The sequence below is a fragment of the Microcaecilia unicolor genome, chromosome 1, assembly GCF_901765095.1.
Source record: "Microcaecilia unicolor chromosome 1, aMicUni1.1, whole genome shotgun sequence".
Classification (NCBI taxonomy): Eukaryota; Metazoa; Chordata; class Amphibia; order Gymnophiona; family Siphonopidae; genus Microcaecilia; species Microcaecilia unicolor.
Window position 1 is genome coordinate 631,978,573 of NC_044031.1, and position 18,501 is coordinate 631,997,073.

General features: G+C 43.2%; 1 protein-coding gene across 1 annotated transcript in view; it reads left to right on the forward strand.

Annotated features, from left to right (window-relative positions):
• LOC115460476 (vacuolar protein sorting-associated protein 28 homolog) overlaps positions 1-18,501 on the forward strand; it is a 39,965-nt gene that overhangs the window by 6,067 nt on the left and 15,397 nt on the right. Inside the window, exons 5-7 of the mRNA XM_030190240.1 lie at positions 2,115-2,216; positions 3,568-3,621; positions 8,317-8,408. Coding sequence (XP_030046100.1) covers positions 2,115-2,216; positions 3,568-3,621; positions 8,317-8,408 — 248 coding nt within the window. The remainder of the gene's footprint in view (positions 1-2,114; positions 2,217-3,567; positions 3,622-8,316; positions 8,409-18,501) is intronic.

The following is an 18,501-nucleotide window of genomic DNA, read 5'->3' on the forward strand; positions in this document are numbered from 1 at the left end:
GAGTCTTGCTGTTGGAACAGGAGAAACTCCAGTGAGTAGGTCTGCATGGACATTTCTGGTAGCCATCCGAGTTGGAGTCACTCCTGTCAGAGTTCCTGGAACTCAGTAAAATATGTGCCTGATTTGGGGCAAATCCTGTGCTACTGCATGGAGCTTCAATTTACATGGCTTTTCCTTCTGAACTACTCTTTGCTAGAGCAAGTAACTTCTCCTCCCAAGAGGGGACAGTAGAAGACTTGCTCAGCTTCCATTCCATTTTGTTTTGTACCTTCATCTTTTTGTTTCGACTCTTGCTTTTCCCCTCCGCTCTTAACCTTTCTCCAACAGCCTGTCTTCCTTGGAGGCCAACTGTACTAGCAGCTCTTGTTTCCCAGCCTGGAACTAGCTGCCACTCCTGCCTCTACTCCTCCCCACCCTTGGCCTGATGGTGGCTCATACCCAGCCCAAACCAGAGTCCGGTTTCAAACTAAGGCAGCTTTCATGTGCCAAATTTTAGGTTTATTTGTGACTTGATGCTTGGGTTTTGCAATCTCTGATCCTAAATAGGATAGAAGAAGCTTATACAGTTGTTTAAAAATGCTTTGTAAAGATCAAGCATTAGATGAAAAAGAATAAAATTCCTTGGATTGGAAGGTGCAGAATTAAGAGACCACTTATAAATGCAATGTTGGGCATTGTTACTATTCCATTATCCTCTTCTGTTCGGAGTCTATGGATTAATCCTAAATCCAAATTAAATAATAATAACCCTAATAAATTGTTGACTATTGAGTTATTCTTGGTGGGTCAGGTGATAACGTAAATGTTTATGGAAATTGAAAATCTAATCTAGGGTCCCCACAGCAGATTACCAAAAGGTTACATGCAGGATACAAACAATCTATAAGAGGCTAAAAATAAATGATTTTTAAAATATGCTAAATAAAAAGGTCTTTAAGGAGTGTCAGAAAATTAGATTAGGCTTCAAAAGTCTTAACTTCCTAGGTAAGGCGTTTCAAATTGCCACTGCCTGATAACTAACAGAACCTTCAAGTACTTTTTTAAAACATACTTTTTCACAGAAGGGAAAAGTAAGGTAGGGACAAAGTTCGAACGTGACATTGTAGAATTGGTTTCAAAAATGAATTGAACATTCTGGACCAAAGTCCTCCAAAACTTATAGATAATGCAAGCCAATGTGAATTCCATTCTTGCAAAAATTATCAAATTTATGACAATGAAAGATCATTTTTGCTGCTACATTCTGCAAGGTTTGTAATGTCAATCTGAGAGAGAGAACCAGGGCTTGAACCAAAAGAGAGAAAGGACCTTCAAAAAAGCAACATATTGACCGTAACTGGTGAAGTTTGAAAAATACTTTATTTTTTTTTCTTTTAAGTATAATATATCTGAGTTTGCAGAGTAAGCTGTGAATCAAGTATAAATCCCAGAACTTTGGTAGTTCAGTCAGCCTGGCGAGTAGTGGTGTATAATGCAAGCAGTTATTGTCCCAAAGGTAATCTGTTCATTGTTTATCCACTATTCCTTCTGACAGCTTTGCCAACACAGGTACACTTGCAGTGGGGTGAAAGCTAGCTGGTTCACTTAAATCTAGACCTCCGATACTACCTAAAACTGTAGAGTACTGCTCAATATTTAACAACTTATTAATAAAAGAAGTAAGCCACTCAATTACTTGTCAGCGAGGATTAAGATAGGAAGTGCAGCTATCTAAAGGACAAGATGAAGTAGATAGTTTTTGCAGCAAAGGTGACACTTGTCTCCATTATGGAAAGATCTGCACTGGCTACAAGTATCATTTCACATCTCCTAAGTTAAAAAGCATACAAGCTTTTCCCATTATAGATGAAAAGGATTATTCTGCCACATTTTCTGGTTAATATATTGGAGTGGGAAAATATTGTGTACCTTTTCAAAAGGTGAGTAATTAAATATTAAAATCTGAATATTGGGAAATTAAGTTCAAGGTGATCTACATTCTGTTAGTAGGTATTTTGCTGTCCCCAAGGGTTTAAAACATAGATTTGCTTTCTCCTCATGATCCGAGCTCAGATAGGAGTAACATTCATACATGAAATCTCTCCAACTTGCCTGTGGTTCATGTCTCCCTACAGCTGGACTGCCCATTAGCCATGGAGAGGATTAAGGAGGATCGGCCCATCACCATCAAGGACGACAAGGGGAACCTCAACCGCTGCATCGCAGACATTGTCTCTGTAAGTGGCCATTAACATGAGCATCCTTGGCTGTCAGTGACGTGTTTACCTGGAAGTCATCCTTGGGATAAGTAATATGGCTCACACACAGCAGGGGTATAGCCACCGGGGGAGAGGGGGGTCTGCCCCCCCCCCTTTTTTTTTTGGCTCAGGCCTCTTCCAGAATTGTGACACCAGATGCCTGGCTGGCGAGGATGCTCAAGCCCCACCAGCCAAAGAGATTCTCTGCCCAAGCTCCTGTCTGGTGCCTGAGCAGCAGGAAGTCGATGGGGTGCTCCAGCCACTGATGCTGGCATTTCTGTGCATGCTCATTTCAAGCATTAAACTGAATATGCATGGAAGTGCCAGTGTCAGAGGGCAGAGCACCCTGCTGACTTTCATGTTGCTCAAACAGCACGAACGGAGGCTCCGTTAAGAATCCCTTCAGCTGGTAGGGCTTGAGCATCCCTGCCAACAAAGGTATGATTTGGTGGGGCAGCATTGGTGGAGGGGGGTAGAACTGGGAGGAAATGTTTGGCCTCCCCAAAAATCAAGATCTGGCAACGCCCCTGGCATACAGGTGAATGAAAGGACACAATGCATGCATATTGAGGGTAACTTTCAAAACTGTATGGGCAGATATGAAGTCTGCAGGTACAAAGGGAAAGTATGTATATGCTTTCCCTTTATTTTATTTTAGTTATTTAAAATCTTTTAAAACACCCCACATCAAAACGTTCTGCAGAGATTGCACCTGTTTTCTGAGGGTACTTTTTACAGCTAAAAGAAAGTGCATGGTTTTGAAAATGCAAAACATATGTTGTAGCAGCCATTGTCCTGAACCTGTCTCCAGGAATGCCTCCATTAAGTTGAAGGTCCAAGTGCATGCATTACGGTCCAGCATATGGACTTGTCCTTGCATATAGGGTGGGTAGATTCAAAGAACATTTAGACCAGCAAATAGCTTTTGAAAATTACTCTTATTACCTGCTGTGTGATTGGCTGCTGAGGATTTAGCCCTTATTGACATGGAGTGGAGGAGTAGTTTAATGGTTAGTGCAGTGAGCTGACATCCTGGGGAACTGGGTTTGATTCCCACTTCAGCTCCTTGTGACCCTAGACAAGTCACTTAACCCTCCATTACTCCAGGTACCAAAAAAAAACCAAAACACACCTTAGATTGTGAGCCTACCAGGGACAGAGAAAGTACTGCATATAACATGTACTGCGCTGTGTAAGTCTAGGAGCGCTATAAGTATCAGTGTGCGTGCCAGGTCCAAACACTGTAAAATGCCTTTCTGTAAAGTTTTTTTGTACTGCGGGCTGCATGGTGTAGTGAGGCATCTGTGTTGACTCATTTGCTTTCTTTCAGCTCTTTATCACAGTGATGGACAAGCTACGTCTGGAGATTCGTGCCATGGATGAGGTCAGAAAGACTCCTAAGACATTCCTTTACGTGTCTAACCATATTTCATGTAGTGCTACCAAAACATGGTTCTAGTTAAGAGAAAGATCTTGTTTCAGTTTCAATTGTTGCTGTATTCTCTCCTGGTGCTAAATAATTGAACAAAGGTATTTTGGAATCTTCTCCTTTTTTATTTGCTTAATGAACGGATTAATCCAGTAGATGGGAAAAATCTATAAATTGCATCATGAGTTAAACTTGAGGATTGATTGGATGGTTGTCCTGATTCATGGCTGTCGGTTTTTGAGGACAGTATCTCATGTTACCAGAAGCCAAGCCTGGAGCGTAGCATGCTGTCTGAGCAAATGCCATGATTTTGTGAAATGAAGTGATCTGCAAAAATTAGAATAATAGTCTAATATTTGGCAGTTAAAGTTTAAAGCAAAGAAGGGTAGAGTGATGATGCACATGGGGAGTAGAAATTCTAAGGAGCTGTGTGTCCTAGGAGGTGAGAGGCTGATATGTACAGTCAGGGATCTTGGGGTGATAGTGACTGAAGGTGACAAAATAGTGTGACAAGGCGGTGGTCATAGTCAGAAGAATGCTAGACTGCATAGAGAGAGGTATAAACCAGCAGAAGAAAGGAGGTGTTGATGCCCCTGTACAAGTTGTTGGTGAGGTCCCACTGGAGTATTGTGTTTTTTGGAGGCCGTGTCTTGCTAAGGACATAAAAGACTTGAAGCAGTTCAGATGAAAATGGTATGGGGGGTTGTGCCAAAAGACCTAGGAGAACAGACTGGAAGACCTGACTGTGTATACCCTAGAGGAAGGAAGGACTTGGGAGTTATGATGCAGATGCTTAAATACTTGAAAGGTGTTAATATACAAACAGATCTTTTCTAGAGACGGGGAAATGGTAAAACTAGAGGACATGAATTAAGGTTGTGAGGTGGTAGACTTGGGAGTAACGTCAGGAAGTACTTTTTCACAGAGCAGGTGGTGGATGCCGGGAATGCCCTCCTGAGGGAGGTAGTGGAGATAAAAACAGTGATGGAATTGAAAAAGGAATGGGATGAACACAGAGGATCCTCTAATTAGAAAGAGGATGGTATATAAAATTAAAAAATCGTAAATGACTGCATGCATATTGATGTGTTGAATGGGCTTAGAGAGCGACTCTGGCTGTGGGGAACTAAGTCCAGTGCTTGGCAGACTTCTACGGTCTGTGTCACGTATATGGCAAGACAGATTTCTTTTTACTATCACTCCCATTATTATTAAACATGTACAATTTTGCATACGCACTGGCCCAGCTAAGGAGGATCTGCATCTGCTGTACTCAGGCCCATGCCTTAAAAAGGAAGTCTGCCACTGCATTTGCACAGAAAAGGAATTGGATCCTCTGCTTTTCAAGTCCTGGCCAGAAGAACCGCTTCCACTGTGGTGGGCTCCAGTGAAGAGCTGCTTGTACCGCAGTGTGACTAGCCCAGGAGGAGGTGCATGTGCTGTTATCTAGAATGGCAGACCTGAATGAAAATTTGCTTCTGTTACTGAGAGACACTATCATTGGTCTGGGCTGCACGTGAAGACTACTGCTGTCACCACTGCCAGGGGGGAGAGAGAGAAGGCAAAAAGTTAAAAAGAAAATATATTGAAGTCAAATGACATTATAAACAGGGCTGTGGAGTTGCTACACCAAACCTTTTACTCCAACTCTATTTTTCTATTGTCCAACTCTGACTCCTACCGATATTAAGCTTTACATTTTTTGTTCTCAATCTAAAGTATTGGTAAATATAATGTATATATTATATATAAATGCATATATATATTACATATAGTAAGTTTTTATTTTGAAGCTGAAGTTTGAGTTGGTACATTTTTATCAACTCTGACTCTACAACCCTGATTATAAGAATCGGTAAAATAATACTAAATATAGGGGAAAAGTACTAAAATAGAATAAAATGCAAAAGAGAAAAGTTATGCAAGGTAAAGTGGAGCCAGGGTGGGAAGGTTTTCCCTGGCTCTTAAAAACAATTTTGGCTAGTGCCCTAGGTCTTAGAACTAATGTCCCCACATCTTGAGTTTGGTAATCAAAGAGCTGTTGTGCTAATTGATGTCAAAACAGTGAAGATACTACAAGATGAGATGTACAAAAACAGGAGCTGTGGCCATAATAACAAGTGGCTGCATCTTTTATAGAGTAGTTTTAAGGATATGTGGGTTATACATATAAATAAAATACAAGGTAGAAAAGAGGCATGGGATTATAAAAGTAACAAAGATTTCTTCCATTGTGTGGAAATGTTTAGGTACTTCTGGTCAAACTGTGCTTCAGTGAGTTCCTAAGTGAGTAATAGAAGCTGGAACAACCTCAGCCTTTGCATTATTCTACCCCCCAACACCAAAGACTTTAGTTTCCTGGAAGCTGTTCAGCAGATCATAGGAATAACTAACTTTCAGTAGCTCCTCATCCTTGACCTGCAGCTTTTCCTCTTGCTGTGTTGCCTGTAGTAAAAGCTTTACCTTTGTGAAAAGTGTCCACCAATGCTAGTGACATAGTTTGAGATATGCTGCACAATTCCGCTGCAACACTGCAGTGTTCTCAGCTCCAAAGGGAGGATCTTTCACACGACAGCTGCATTGTCAACTCTCACAGAGAGGGAAGTTGAAGAGATTATCCACCAGGATTGCCAGGCTCTGCATGGTCTGTGGAATACCTTTCAAACTACCTGATGCCAGAACCCATGCACTCTTAAGAGCCATACCCAGAGCCCTAAAGTACAAAGCCCTTAAATCCATTCTGTTTTGATGTTTTCATCGAATGGACCACCATAAGCAGCACTTTTATCAAGGAACAGGTAAATGTACATCCGTAAACACAAGCAGAAATAAGTCTATCTGGTTGCCAAAATCTGCTTATCCTGTTGAAGATATGAAAGGTAATTCTAGAATCTGGGCATCCGCCTTTACATGCATAATTGTGTAAAATACTAGCATTTACACATGTCCATGTACACTTACTCGCATGAGTTCTATTCTGCAAATACCCGATTCACTTACAGTGAGAATTTCTGCAAGGGGCTCCCAGTTACACATGTAACTTACAGTTGGACGTGGCACTCAGCTGTGGGCACCTAAATGTTGGGTTACATCAGTGTTTTATCATGGAATCTGGACACCCAGGTTCCCTTATAAAATACCCTCCTACCTCATTCTCAGGGTGCCTAAATAGAGGAGCCCAGTTGGAGAATTGTCCCATAATCCATACTTGTGTACATGGTAGCACAGCACCATTTAACCTAACTACTGGACTCATTAATTTAACTAACAGTTTTGTAATGCAGAATACCTTTATTTTCTGTGGTATAAGTTAAGCTACTTCATCCTAGAGACGGAAGTAAGAGCCTGGTGGTTAGAGCAGTGGGCTGAGAATCAGGGAATCCAGGGTTGAAATGCCATGGTGGTTCCTTGTGATCTTGGGCAAATCACTTAACCCTCTGGTAGAAAATTAGATTATAAGCCCTCTGGGGGCAGGAAAATACCTACTGTTCCTGTATATAACTTGCCTTGAACTAGCACTGAAAAGGCTTGAGTTAAAGCCCTTACCCTGGCAGTGAAAAGCAGAGGCAGGAGCTGCGCATTAGGCCAAAGAAAATTAGAAGGGTTCAGATAAAAGCAGAGTCTGAGAATGTGAGAAAAGGAAATGTGTTTTCCCTTTAGTAGTATCTGTGAGGAGCACTTGCTCCCCCTAGTGCTATATATTCTCTATTTAACAGAGCAATGCAAAGATTCACAAACCTGCTGTATGGTGGTCTCCAATAGCGAGCTGCCCGGGAATGGGGTTAGCGGGGATTCCACAGAGATGGACCGGGGTGTGTGGGGTTCCAGCGGAAGTGTAGGCCTGCCCTCCCTGAACGTATCTCAATGTACCCTGCTGGTCTAGTGGCCTCTTCGGGGCAAGAAAGATCCCCCCTCTTTCCTGCCTGCTACCATCGCTTCATCAAAATGGCCGCTGAGACTTCCACGGAAGTCTTGCAAGGTCACTGCTTGAAGTCTTGGCAGCCATTTTAAAGAAGCGGCGGTAACAATTGGATCAGCTCCAGCAGGAAAGAATGGGGATCTTTTCTACCCCTAAGAGGCCATTAGATCCACCAGGGTGCATTGAGGTATGGTTGGAGAGGGCACCCAGACTCAGTGCTGGAGGGGAGGGGAGGTGGATGAATGGATGGACTCATGGGAGGGAGGGGGGTGGATGGAATGTGGGTGCAGGAGGGGGGCTGGAAAAAGATTGGCGAGGGGGAAAGGGGGAAATAGAGCATATGGGGAAGAGGTTAAGGCGATATGCTGCTCATGAATGTTTGCTTTTTTGAAAATGTACATCTTTTTAAATTTTGTACTCTGTTAAATACAAATTTTTAAAAAGTACATTTTCATTGCTTTCAGAATCTGGCTTTCTTTGGAATTGTGTAGGGGGGGGAGGGGAACAAGCTGACTGTGCGGTGGTAGGCGGGGCTAGGTGGGCCAGGGGTAGGGATGGCGATTACTTGTGGTAGGGACAGGTTAGATTTCTGTCCCAGTCAACTCTTTAGTCTCCAAGTGTCAGGGGACTGGATCTGAATTGCTATACAATGCCACTGTGGTCTATATACATTCATGTGATGAACGGGCATTCGCTGCTGCCATTGTGGTTTGTTGGGTCTTCGTTCACAGATCCAACCAGATCTGCGAGAGCTGATGGAGACCATGAACCGGATGAGCCATCTGCCTCCAGACTTTGAGGGTAGAGAGAAGGTCAACTTGTGGTGAGTGGTGTCACTGCTGGCGATCACTTTGTTGTACAGAAAGGAGAGGAAAGGTGTAAGGAAACAAGTTCCACACTGCATCTGTCTCATTCTCTGGGGCTTTTTTGTTTTGTACCAGAGTCCACCAAATAATGCAAGTTATTACTGAATAATGAAATGTATGATATACATAAAAAACAAAATGAGATAGTAATTGAAAGAAATTATTTCCCTACACACCTCTAGCAAGTCTCTTCATAAAATGTGTAAATTGCTTCTCTAAAAAAACATGTGAAGTACTATAAAAACATAAAATATATTTAAAAACAGACAGTAAACAAATGTAGAAATAAGTATTGCTTTGTAAACCATTAATATCCAGCTTGTGTGTGTGTCTGTCTGTCTGAGTAACTTTCTCACACTCAGGAGCTAGTGTAGAGCAGAAGTTCAGCAACATGTCTGTCTGTCACTTACACTGTAGGGCTGTTGTATAGTAGTGTGTATTTCTGTCTCATACTCTTGGGCTGGTGTATAGCAGAAGTCCACTACTACTACTACTTATCATTTCTATAGCGCTACTAGACATACCCAGTGCTGTACACTTGAACGTGAAGAGACAGTCCCTGCTCGACAGAGCTTACAATCTAATTAGGACAAACAAGAGATAAGGGAATATTAAAGTGAGGATGATAAAATAAGGGTTCTGAACCAGTGAACAAGGGTTAGTGTAACCAGAAGGTTAAGAGAAAAAAAAAATATAAATACTTACATGGGTCCGGGGAGGCAGAGGAGGAGAAGCAGAGAAGAGAGTTGCTGCAGGAGGTAGCAGAGAGTTTTTGGAAGCGCTGGGGTGGAGTTTTTGGGGACTTCCGGTGTCCCATTCTCGGGAGAGAAGGAGGAGAGGCATCGCTGTTGCTCCCGGGGCTGATTGGAACGGGTCCCGGGAGTGAAGAGTGGCGCCGTTGTTTTGGGGCCGCGTGTCGGGACGCGTGAAAGTCCGGGAGGGTCAGCGGGCCAATGTTCGGGGCTGAAGAGAAGCGGTGCATGAGGCAGCGCTGCGGGCCCAGCATTTGTTTTTAAGAAAATGGCCGGCGATCCGCGAGACGTCGGCGCGAGCGTGCATGAGGCAGCGCGCCTCATGCACGAATCGCGAACGCGCGTCTTCGCGGCTAGGCCGAAGCCGGGGCCTAAATTTTGGGCCGGCTTCGGTAGTTTTTTATTTTTAACTCCGATTTCGTGTGAAGGGCGTCGGGACAGGAACGGATGGGGGTCTTCGAGTGTGGGAAAATTCTTCTTTGAGGTAAGGGGTCTGGTGACCCAAAATTGTAAGTTGTTTATTTTTAAATTGTAGAAATGGGGTTTTTTATTTTTAAAAAATCAGGAGTTTATCAGATTTTGATGGGGTTTTCATATTTGGGATCAGGAATTTTTTGTGGATTTTTCTGGGGGGTCAGTTTTGTGATTTTAACATTTTGAGGGGGTGTTTTGGTGGGAGGTGGTTTTGAAGGGGTTAATTAAGAGTTAGGGGGCTGAATTCGACGTAGTGTGTCCGGGGGGAGTTATTGGAATTTTTGAGAGGGATTTTAAATTTTTTGGGAATTTTTACAGGGATTTTTGTTAGGGTGTTGTAAGGCGGGGGTTAAATTTTGAGATTTTTAAATTTTAAAAAGATGGTTTGAATGAGGACGGAAAGTTTAATTAGCAGGGGAAATTTGGGGAAAATTATTAAAAGTTTAAGGGGTTTTAGGGTTAATTGAAGAATTTCCTATTGATTCCTATGGGAATTTTTCAATTAAAATGGAGATTCAGCAGTGCTGCTCAACATTCCGCTTGTCAGTAGAGGAGCTTGGAATGTTGAGCAGGACTTGGGATTGGTTGGTAGGGTTTAGAACCCCAAGCTCAGAGCTGGTCTCCTAGGTAACGGTGACTCTGGCGGTTGGCAGAGTGGTTTGGACGGTCAAGGTGGAAGGAAGTGTTGTGTGTGGCCAGAGCAAAAGAGGTGATTTGAATGAAAAAAGAAATTAATTAAAGAGAAAAAAAAACAAAAAACAAAGAGTTAGGGGGAGCATTAATATAGGAGGGTAGTAATATTGTAAGAATAGTGTTGGGGGGAAAATTACATAAATTCATATAGGGGTTAGGAATTTGGGTATAAGGGAAGGTGTTGGGGAGTGTTCATTGGTGGGAGTGTATAGGTAAACAGGTGTTTGAATAAGGGGCCGTGTGTGAAAATTTATTTTAAAGAAAAAAAAACTATTTACTGTTAGTTAGTCAAGGGTGATTTGGGAAGGGAAAGAAGAGGAAATAGAGTGATGGAATGTTGTGACTGGGGAATATCTGAGGTGTGGTGTGAGTGCTGTTGAAGGTGAAATACTGTCTAACACTCTTTAATTGTAGAGTAAATAAAAGTTTAATTAGAGGTAGGTTTAATAGCTAAGGGAATTTTTGTTTTTTTTTATTTTAGTAGTTTACTTGGGCCAAAGTCTTTATTAAAAATCTTCCCCAGAGTAGAAACTGTTTCAGCCAGTCAGGGAGAAAGGGTTTTGCCTACTTTTGAGTTTCTTAAGATTAGGTGTAGGTGGAAGAGTTCCGGAGAGAAGATCTGTGGTTCATCAAAACTATCACGGGCCCCACCGCAAGAAAGGCTGCATCGCATTTCAGCGAGAGAAGGTTCTGAAGCTAAGTGACTGTGTGGGACATTTGGGAAATCCTAAATAAAGAAGAGAGAACAAGGATATTGATAAAGAAAAAATATATATATACTTACCTTAGAGATCCGGAAAGGTGCTGGGTGGAAAACCTGAAATAGAAAATTAGACACAAAGTATCAATTCTTTGTGATTGATGAGTAAAGAAATAAAAGTAGATATTACATGTTAGCCTAATTAAAATTTGGAAATACTTATCTGATAGATCCTCTTGTTGAGGGAGAAGTACTTGTAACAGAAACAGAACAAGAATTATTAATTGAGTTTACTGTTATAAAGCATTGGTTTTGGTTATATGAAAGATGAAATGTTTTCTTACATACACTAGATAGAAAAAGCAAAATCGTTTTAATAAAATTGTTGACATTTTTTGTTAAAGAAATCTTGAAGTGTGTGTTTTCTCAACCAGAACAAATTGGGAAAGAAATCCAAAATTAGAGTATTTTTTCCTCTTCCGCTCTCTGAGAGTGGAAGACGAGGTTAGTTTTTTTTTCTGCAGCACCCCCGGGATTCTGAAGTGCAACTCAGGGACTGGCCTGACTACCGACATCTGTCCTGGGGCACTTAAATTTCATCCGGAATTTCAGGGGTGCATGACAGAAAATTTGGCGTAGTCGGCAGGATTTTTTCCTGAATTTGTGGGGTGAGAAAATTTGCTAAAGTTGGTGTTGGCGAATTAGACCTTGACTGGTTGTTTCAGGTTCCCAGTGAAATTTGAAGATTTGCTGTGATAATAAAAGAAAAAAAAAGTGTCTTGTGTTTGTGTCTCTTGCGGGGTTTCTTTGTTCTCGGGGCGACACCCAACCGAAGATGGAAGGCGAAGCTTCAGGAAGTAGAGCTGCTCCACAGATTTTAACGCATACAGTCATCTTCCCTCAAGATCGGAAGATGCCAGAATTCCAGGGGTTCCCTAAAAGCGCAGAAGATCTGAGCGTGGAGGACTGGATAGACAAAATGAGATCAAGGATGAGAATACTGCGGATCCCTCCAGGAGATCAGGTGGAGGTGGTCAGGGATCACCTCAGAGGAATAGCCCTGGATACGGTGAAGTATTCCCTGCCCCGTGACTGCTCCGTGGAGGAGGTATATGATCTTCTGAGGCAGGTTTATGGAGATAAGGTGGCGCTAGGGCTGAGAATGCAGGAATTTTACAATCTGAGACAGAAGGAATGTGAATCCATCCGAGTTTTTGCGTACAAGCTTCAGGAGAAGCTTGGGGGGATAATGAAGAGAGATCATAGGAGAGTGTCTAGTCCAGATGAAATCCTGAAAGAACAATTTGTAATTGGACTTCGAGATGAAGCGCTAAAAAGAGAAGTGATGAAGAGGGCAGAGGACAATCCCGCAATACCCTTCTCCGAACTGATGCAGGCCGCGATACGATGGGCAGGAGAAGAACGTGGTTTAGTCCCGGTGGAACCCGCTCCGAGAAGAATTCTACAAAGGAGCCGAGAGGATGCCGGAGACTTCCGGAGACCGGAAATTTCAACAGCGGAAGTCATGATGCAGCAAGTGGCTCAGATGTTTTCCCGACTTTGTGAGCGACAAGAAGAAGAATGGAGTCGGCAGAGAAGAGAACGCAGGAGCTCAGGATCTGCTAGTTTCCGTGAAAGTTATAGAGGGTTTAACCCGAACAGACCATCCAGAACGAGTACGGGGGAGATCATATGTTTCCGCTGTCAAGAGCCGGGGCATTATGCCAGGGATTGTTATAGTGAGAAGAGTAACCGTTCTTATTCCGGAGGACCGCAGGAAGCCTCTGAGAAATCAGGATCCAGTGGTACCCCACCGAGAAGTGAGAGGAAACGGGAGGAATCGTCCCCTACAGTGGAAGCCAGCAAGTCTGTGGTTAGAATCCAGAAGTTCTTGGAACCCGGAGAAACGCCGGAGGAAAAGTTGATGGGGGAAAGAGCAATTGGAGCAAGCCCATTATTAAAAATCTTGATTGAGGGTGTAGAAACATTATGTACGGTTGACACCGGGTCAAATGTGTCAACAATCCTTGCTAGTTTTTATTACAAAAATTTCCCTAATACTGAACGGTTGCAGGATGCTAGTCAGCTTACCTTGGTAGCTGTGAACGGATCAGAGTTACCTGTCCTGGGATACATTGATGCGGATGTCAAATGTTTGGGACAAGTAGTACCACAGCGCTGCATTTTCGTTGTGAAAGACAATTTTCAAGGTGGACAGATCGAAAAAAACCCCGTTCAGGGGATAGTGGGCATGAATGTGCTACAGCATCTAGAGGGTTTATTCAGAGACCTCTCAGTGTTTGTGTTGGAACCAGTGAAGATCTCCGGCATTCTGTCCAAAATCTCTGAGAAGCGTGCTACCAAGATGAAGAATGTGGATGGGTTAGTGAAAGTACAGGGAAGTGTTGGCCAGATAATACCAGCCATGTCCGAGCGAATCATTATGGGAAAGTGCCAACAAATCCGTGGTACGTCCGGAGGCTTACTAGTGTCAGCGTCTCGGAAGATAAATCTCCCTGATAAAGTAATGGTGGCGAATACGCTAGTTACTTCACATCGAGGTAACGTGTTTGTCCGCATGATTAACACTGGAGTTCGTGATGTGATAATACCTGGACGATCTCAGATAGCGGAGATTCATGAAGTCCAGTTGATACCGGAATTGGATCTTCAGGAACATGAAAGATTGCTGGAGGGATGGGAACAGGAGATACCAGCTGTGAAGGTTGACTGGAACCAGCTGACTTTAGAGCAAGCTAGCCAGCTGAAGCAGATGCTTTGGAGGTACCGGGATGTGTTCTCGGTATGTGACACGGATATAGGTTTCTCAAAACTGGTCACTCACCGAATCAATACAGGAGATGCTAAACCTATACGACAGCCATACCGAAGAGTGTCTCCTCACATCTTTGAGCAATTCAAAGAACATGTGAACGATCTGTTGAAACAAGGGATTTTGCGGAAAAGCCAAAGCCCTTGGGCCTCCCCGGCGGTCGTCATAAGAAAAAAAGATGGAAGCATCAGATTTTGCTGTGATTACAGAAAGCTCAACACAGTTACCATCAGAGACGCGTATCCACTTCCCAGAATTGACGAATCCTTGGATGCCCTGGGGGCTTCCAAATGGTTTTCGTCTCTCGACATGACATCCGGTTATTTTCAAATGGGAATGCACCCGGGGGATATGGAGAAGACTGCGGTGACCACGCCCATGGGGTTATTTGAGTGGTCTAGAATGCCGTTTGGGTTGTGTAACGCACCCGCTAGCTTTCAACGACTCATGGAAACTGTCTTGGATGAGTACGTTTTTGATATCCTCCTTCTATATCTAGACGACATACTGATCTTTGCATCCTCGTTTGAAAAACATCTTGAGAGAATGGAGCTAGTCTTCCTTCGGATGAGAAAACACGGTCTAAAGTTGAAACCGTCTAAATGTCGTCTGATGTGTCAAGAGGTAAAATTCCTGGGCTATATAGTGTCTGGTCAGGGAGTGTCCACGGATGTGGAGAAAGTAAAGACACTGCGGGAGTGGAAAATTCCTACAACTAAGACTGAAGTTAGAAGCTTTTTGGGATTTGCGAGCTTCTATAGACGGTTCGTGCAGAACTTCGCACAGGTGGCAGCTCCTTTGCATGCTCTGACAGGGAAAACTGTTCCTGAGAGATCCAAACTCCTGTGGACTAAGGAGTGTCAGGAAGCGTTTGATATCCTGAAGCAGAAGATGTCATCGGCTCCGGTGTTGTCTTATCCCATTTTTTCAGAGCCTTTCATCTTAACCACAGATGCGAGCAGTCGTGGTTTGGGAGCGGTGCTCAGCCAAATACAAAACGGAGAAGAGAAAGTTATAGCATTTGCAAGCAGAGGCCTCCGGAAATCCGAAAGGAATGCCAATAACTATTCGGCGTTTAAGCTGGAATTACTGGCGCTCAAATGGGCCGCTACCGAAAAGTTCAGAGAATACCTGATTTATCAGAATTTCATTTTGAGAACCGATCATAATCCATTAAAATATCTGGATACCGCAAAAGTCCATGCGGTAGAACAACGCTGGTTGGCTCAGTTGGCAGAGCTGAACTTTTCTGTAGAGTATAGGACCGGCAAGAGTAACGTGGTGGCGGATGCTTTATCAAGACTGCCAGAAGAGGAAGAACCAGAGTTGGAAGGTGAAGATTCAGAAAAAGATTTCCTGAGGTTCTCTTGCGCTTGGATTTCCGCTAGGCCGAAGAAGAATTTGAAGAAAAGAGGAGAAAACAGAAAATGTCAGGGAATTCTTCTAGAGTTCCGAAATTCGGAAATTGCGAGAGCCCAAAGAGAGGATAGTGTGCTCAGAGAAGTAATTACTTGGATCACAGAAAATCGGGACCCAAGCGGAGTAGAGTTGAATTCCGCTGAAAAGAGAGCCTTGTGGAAACATAGGGCCAGATTGCATGTTGAAGAAGAAATTCTTTTCAGGAAGTTCGAGGATTGCCGAACGGGAAAGGATGAGATGCAAGTGGTGGTACCAGACATCTTGAAGGAGCAGGTGTTGACGATTTTTCATGACAGGATGGGACACTATGGGGCTGAGACCACTTTCAAAAACCTGAGAAAAGCCCATTTTTGGGTTAACCTGAAGAAGGATGTAGTACGGTGGGTCAACAACTGTAAGAGGTGCTGTTTTGCCAAGGAACTTTTCCCGAGAGAGAGAGCTGAGATGGGATGTTTTCATGTCATCCGTCCGCTGGAAGTCCTAGCGGTTGACTATACAGTCCTAGAAAAAGATAGAGGAGGATATGAGAACGTGCTCGTCCTGACAGACATGTTTTCACGTTTTACGATAGCGGTGCCAACTAAGAACCAAACGGCTAGAACTACCGCTAAGGTGATGATAGACCGGTGGTTCGCAGTGTATGGGGTGCCGGAGAGATTGCATTCCGATCAGGGGCCTGCTTTTGAATCTCAGCTGATTAAAGAGGTTTGTGATTTCTACGGCATCCAGAAAACCCGCACTTCTCCATATCACCCGCAGGGGAATGGGCGCTGTGAGCGGTACAATCGTACAATGCATCAAATTCTCCGTACTTTCCCACTTGAAAAGAAAAGGAACTGGTCTAGATTTTTACCCGAAATCAACCAGATTTATAATAGCTCAATCCATCATGCTACAGGGTACACTCCAGCATTCCTATTCTTGGGTAGAGAAAGTTTATTACCTTATGTCGAGCTGGTGGATAAAAATGAAGAGGATTATAAGGATATACGCAACCTGGAGGATTTGTTGGCTGAACACCGAGCGAAGTTAGATTTCGCTGAAGAGCAGGCCAGGAAAAATGCAGGAATTCAGTTTGGAAGAATGAAAGAACAGTATGAGAAAAAAAGAATTGAAGCGGAGCAACTTCAAGTAGGAGATTGGGTGTTGCTCCGGGAGCGGGGATTCCGTGGGAGGCACAAAATACAGGACCTTTGGGAGGAACAACCATATAAGGTAGTGCAAGTTTTGGGGGAATGTTCCAATGTAATTAAAATACGGAATTTGGCTCACGGGGAGAAAGTTGTGCACCGTGACTCTTTAAAAAAATATAATTTGGAAGTTATAGAACCTGATATAATAACAAGATCGGGTGCTCAGATTTGGACAGGGTTGGGTTCTCAAATTCTGACAGGGACTTGAAAGAGAACACATGTGATTATGTAATTGTAACTGAAATTTTGGTTAATCCGGCTAGAGTGTCTACTGCACAAGAGAATACAGGGGAAGTTAAAAGTTCGTCTAGGAGTAACAAAGGAGTTTGCTCCTCTTATTTAAAAGAAAACTTTATTTTGAACTAACCACAAAGTAAGAATTTGTGTTAATATTAGAAATGTTATTTCAGGAAGAGTAAAAATTTACTGTGACTATAGTCAATTATTGGGTCAAACTGGGATTTATCTATAAGATGGAATTCTAAATTAAAAGAATGTTGTTAGGTTGAATTTGTTGTTCCCTAAAGTGAAAAAAGGAATGATAAAGAGCTTTTAAAATTTTTTTTTTTGGTATTTTACGTATGAAAAAGAAAAATGAATGTGGGCAGAAGTGGAGAGCTTGGATGTTGGAGTGTTATGGAAGTGGAATTTGGGAGATAACATTGGGGACAATGTTTGATTTTAAGACCGGACGAATGTAACCAGAAGGTTAAGAGAAAAAAAAAATATAAATACTTACATGGGTCCGGGGAGGCAGAGGAGGAGAAGCAGAGAAGAGAGTTGCTGCAGGAGGTAGCAGAGAGTTTTTGGAAGCGCTGGGGTGGAGTTTTTGGGGACTTCCGGTGTCCCATTCTCGGGAGAGAAGGAGGAGAGGCATCGCTGTTGCTCCCGGGGCTGATTGGAACGGGTCCCGGGAGTGAAGAGTGGCGCCGTTGTTTTGGGGCCGCGTGTCGGGACGCGTGAAAGTCCGGGAGGGTCAGCGGGCCAATGTTCGGGGCTGAAGAGAAGCGGTGCATGAGGCAGCGCTGCGGGCCCAGCATTTGTTTTTAAGAAAATGGCCGGCGATCCGCGAGACGTCGGCGCGAGCGTGCATGAGGCAGCGCGCCTCATGCACGAATCGCGAACGCGCGTCTTCGCGGCTAGGCCGAAGCCGGGGCCTAAATTTTGGGCCGGCTTCGGTAGTTTTTTATTTTTAACTCCGATTTCGTGTGAAGGGCGTCGGGACAGGAACGGATGGGGGTCTTCGAGTGTGGGAAAATTCTTCTTTGAGGTAAGGGGTCTGGTGACCCAAAATTGTAAGTTGTTTATTTTTAAATTGTAGAAATGGGGTTTTTTATTTTTAAAAAATCAGGAGTTTATCAGATTTTGATGGGGTTTTCATATTTGGGATCAGGAATTTTTTGTGGATTTTTCTGGGGGGTCAGTTTTGTGATTTTAACATTTTGAGGGGGTGTTTTGGTGGGAGGTGGTTTTGAAGGGGTTAATTAAGAGTTAGGGGGCTGAATTCGACGTAGTGTGTCCGGGGGGAGTTATTGGAATTTTTGAGAGGGATTTTAAATTTTTTGGGAATTTTTACAGGGATTTTTGTTAGGGTGTTGTAAGGCGGGGGTTAAATTTTGAGATTTTTAAATTTTAAAAAGATGGTTTGAATGAGGACGGAAAGTTTAATTAGCAGGGGAAATTTGGGGAAAATTATTAAAAGTTTAAGGGGTTTTAGGGTTAATTGAAGAATTTCCTATTGATTCCTATGGGAATTTTTCAATTAAAATGGAGATTCAGCAGTGCTGCTCAACATTCCGCTTGTCAGTAGAGGAGCTTGGAATGTTGAGCAGGACTTGGGATTGGTTGGTAGGGTTTAGAACCCCAAGCTCAGAGCTGGTCTCCTAGGTAACGGTGACTCTGGCGGTTGGCAGAGTGGTTTGGACGGTCAAGGTGGAAGGAAGTGTTGTGTGTGGCCAGAGCAAAAGAGGTGATTTGAATGAAAAA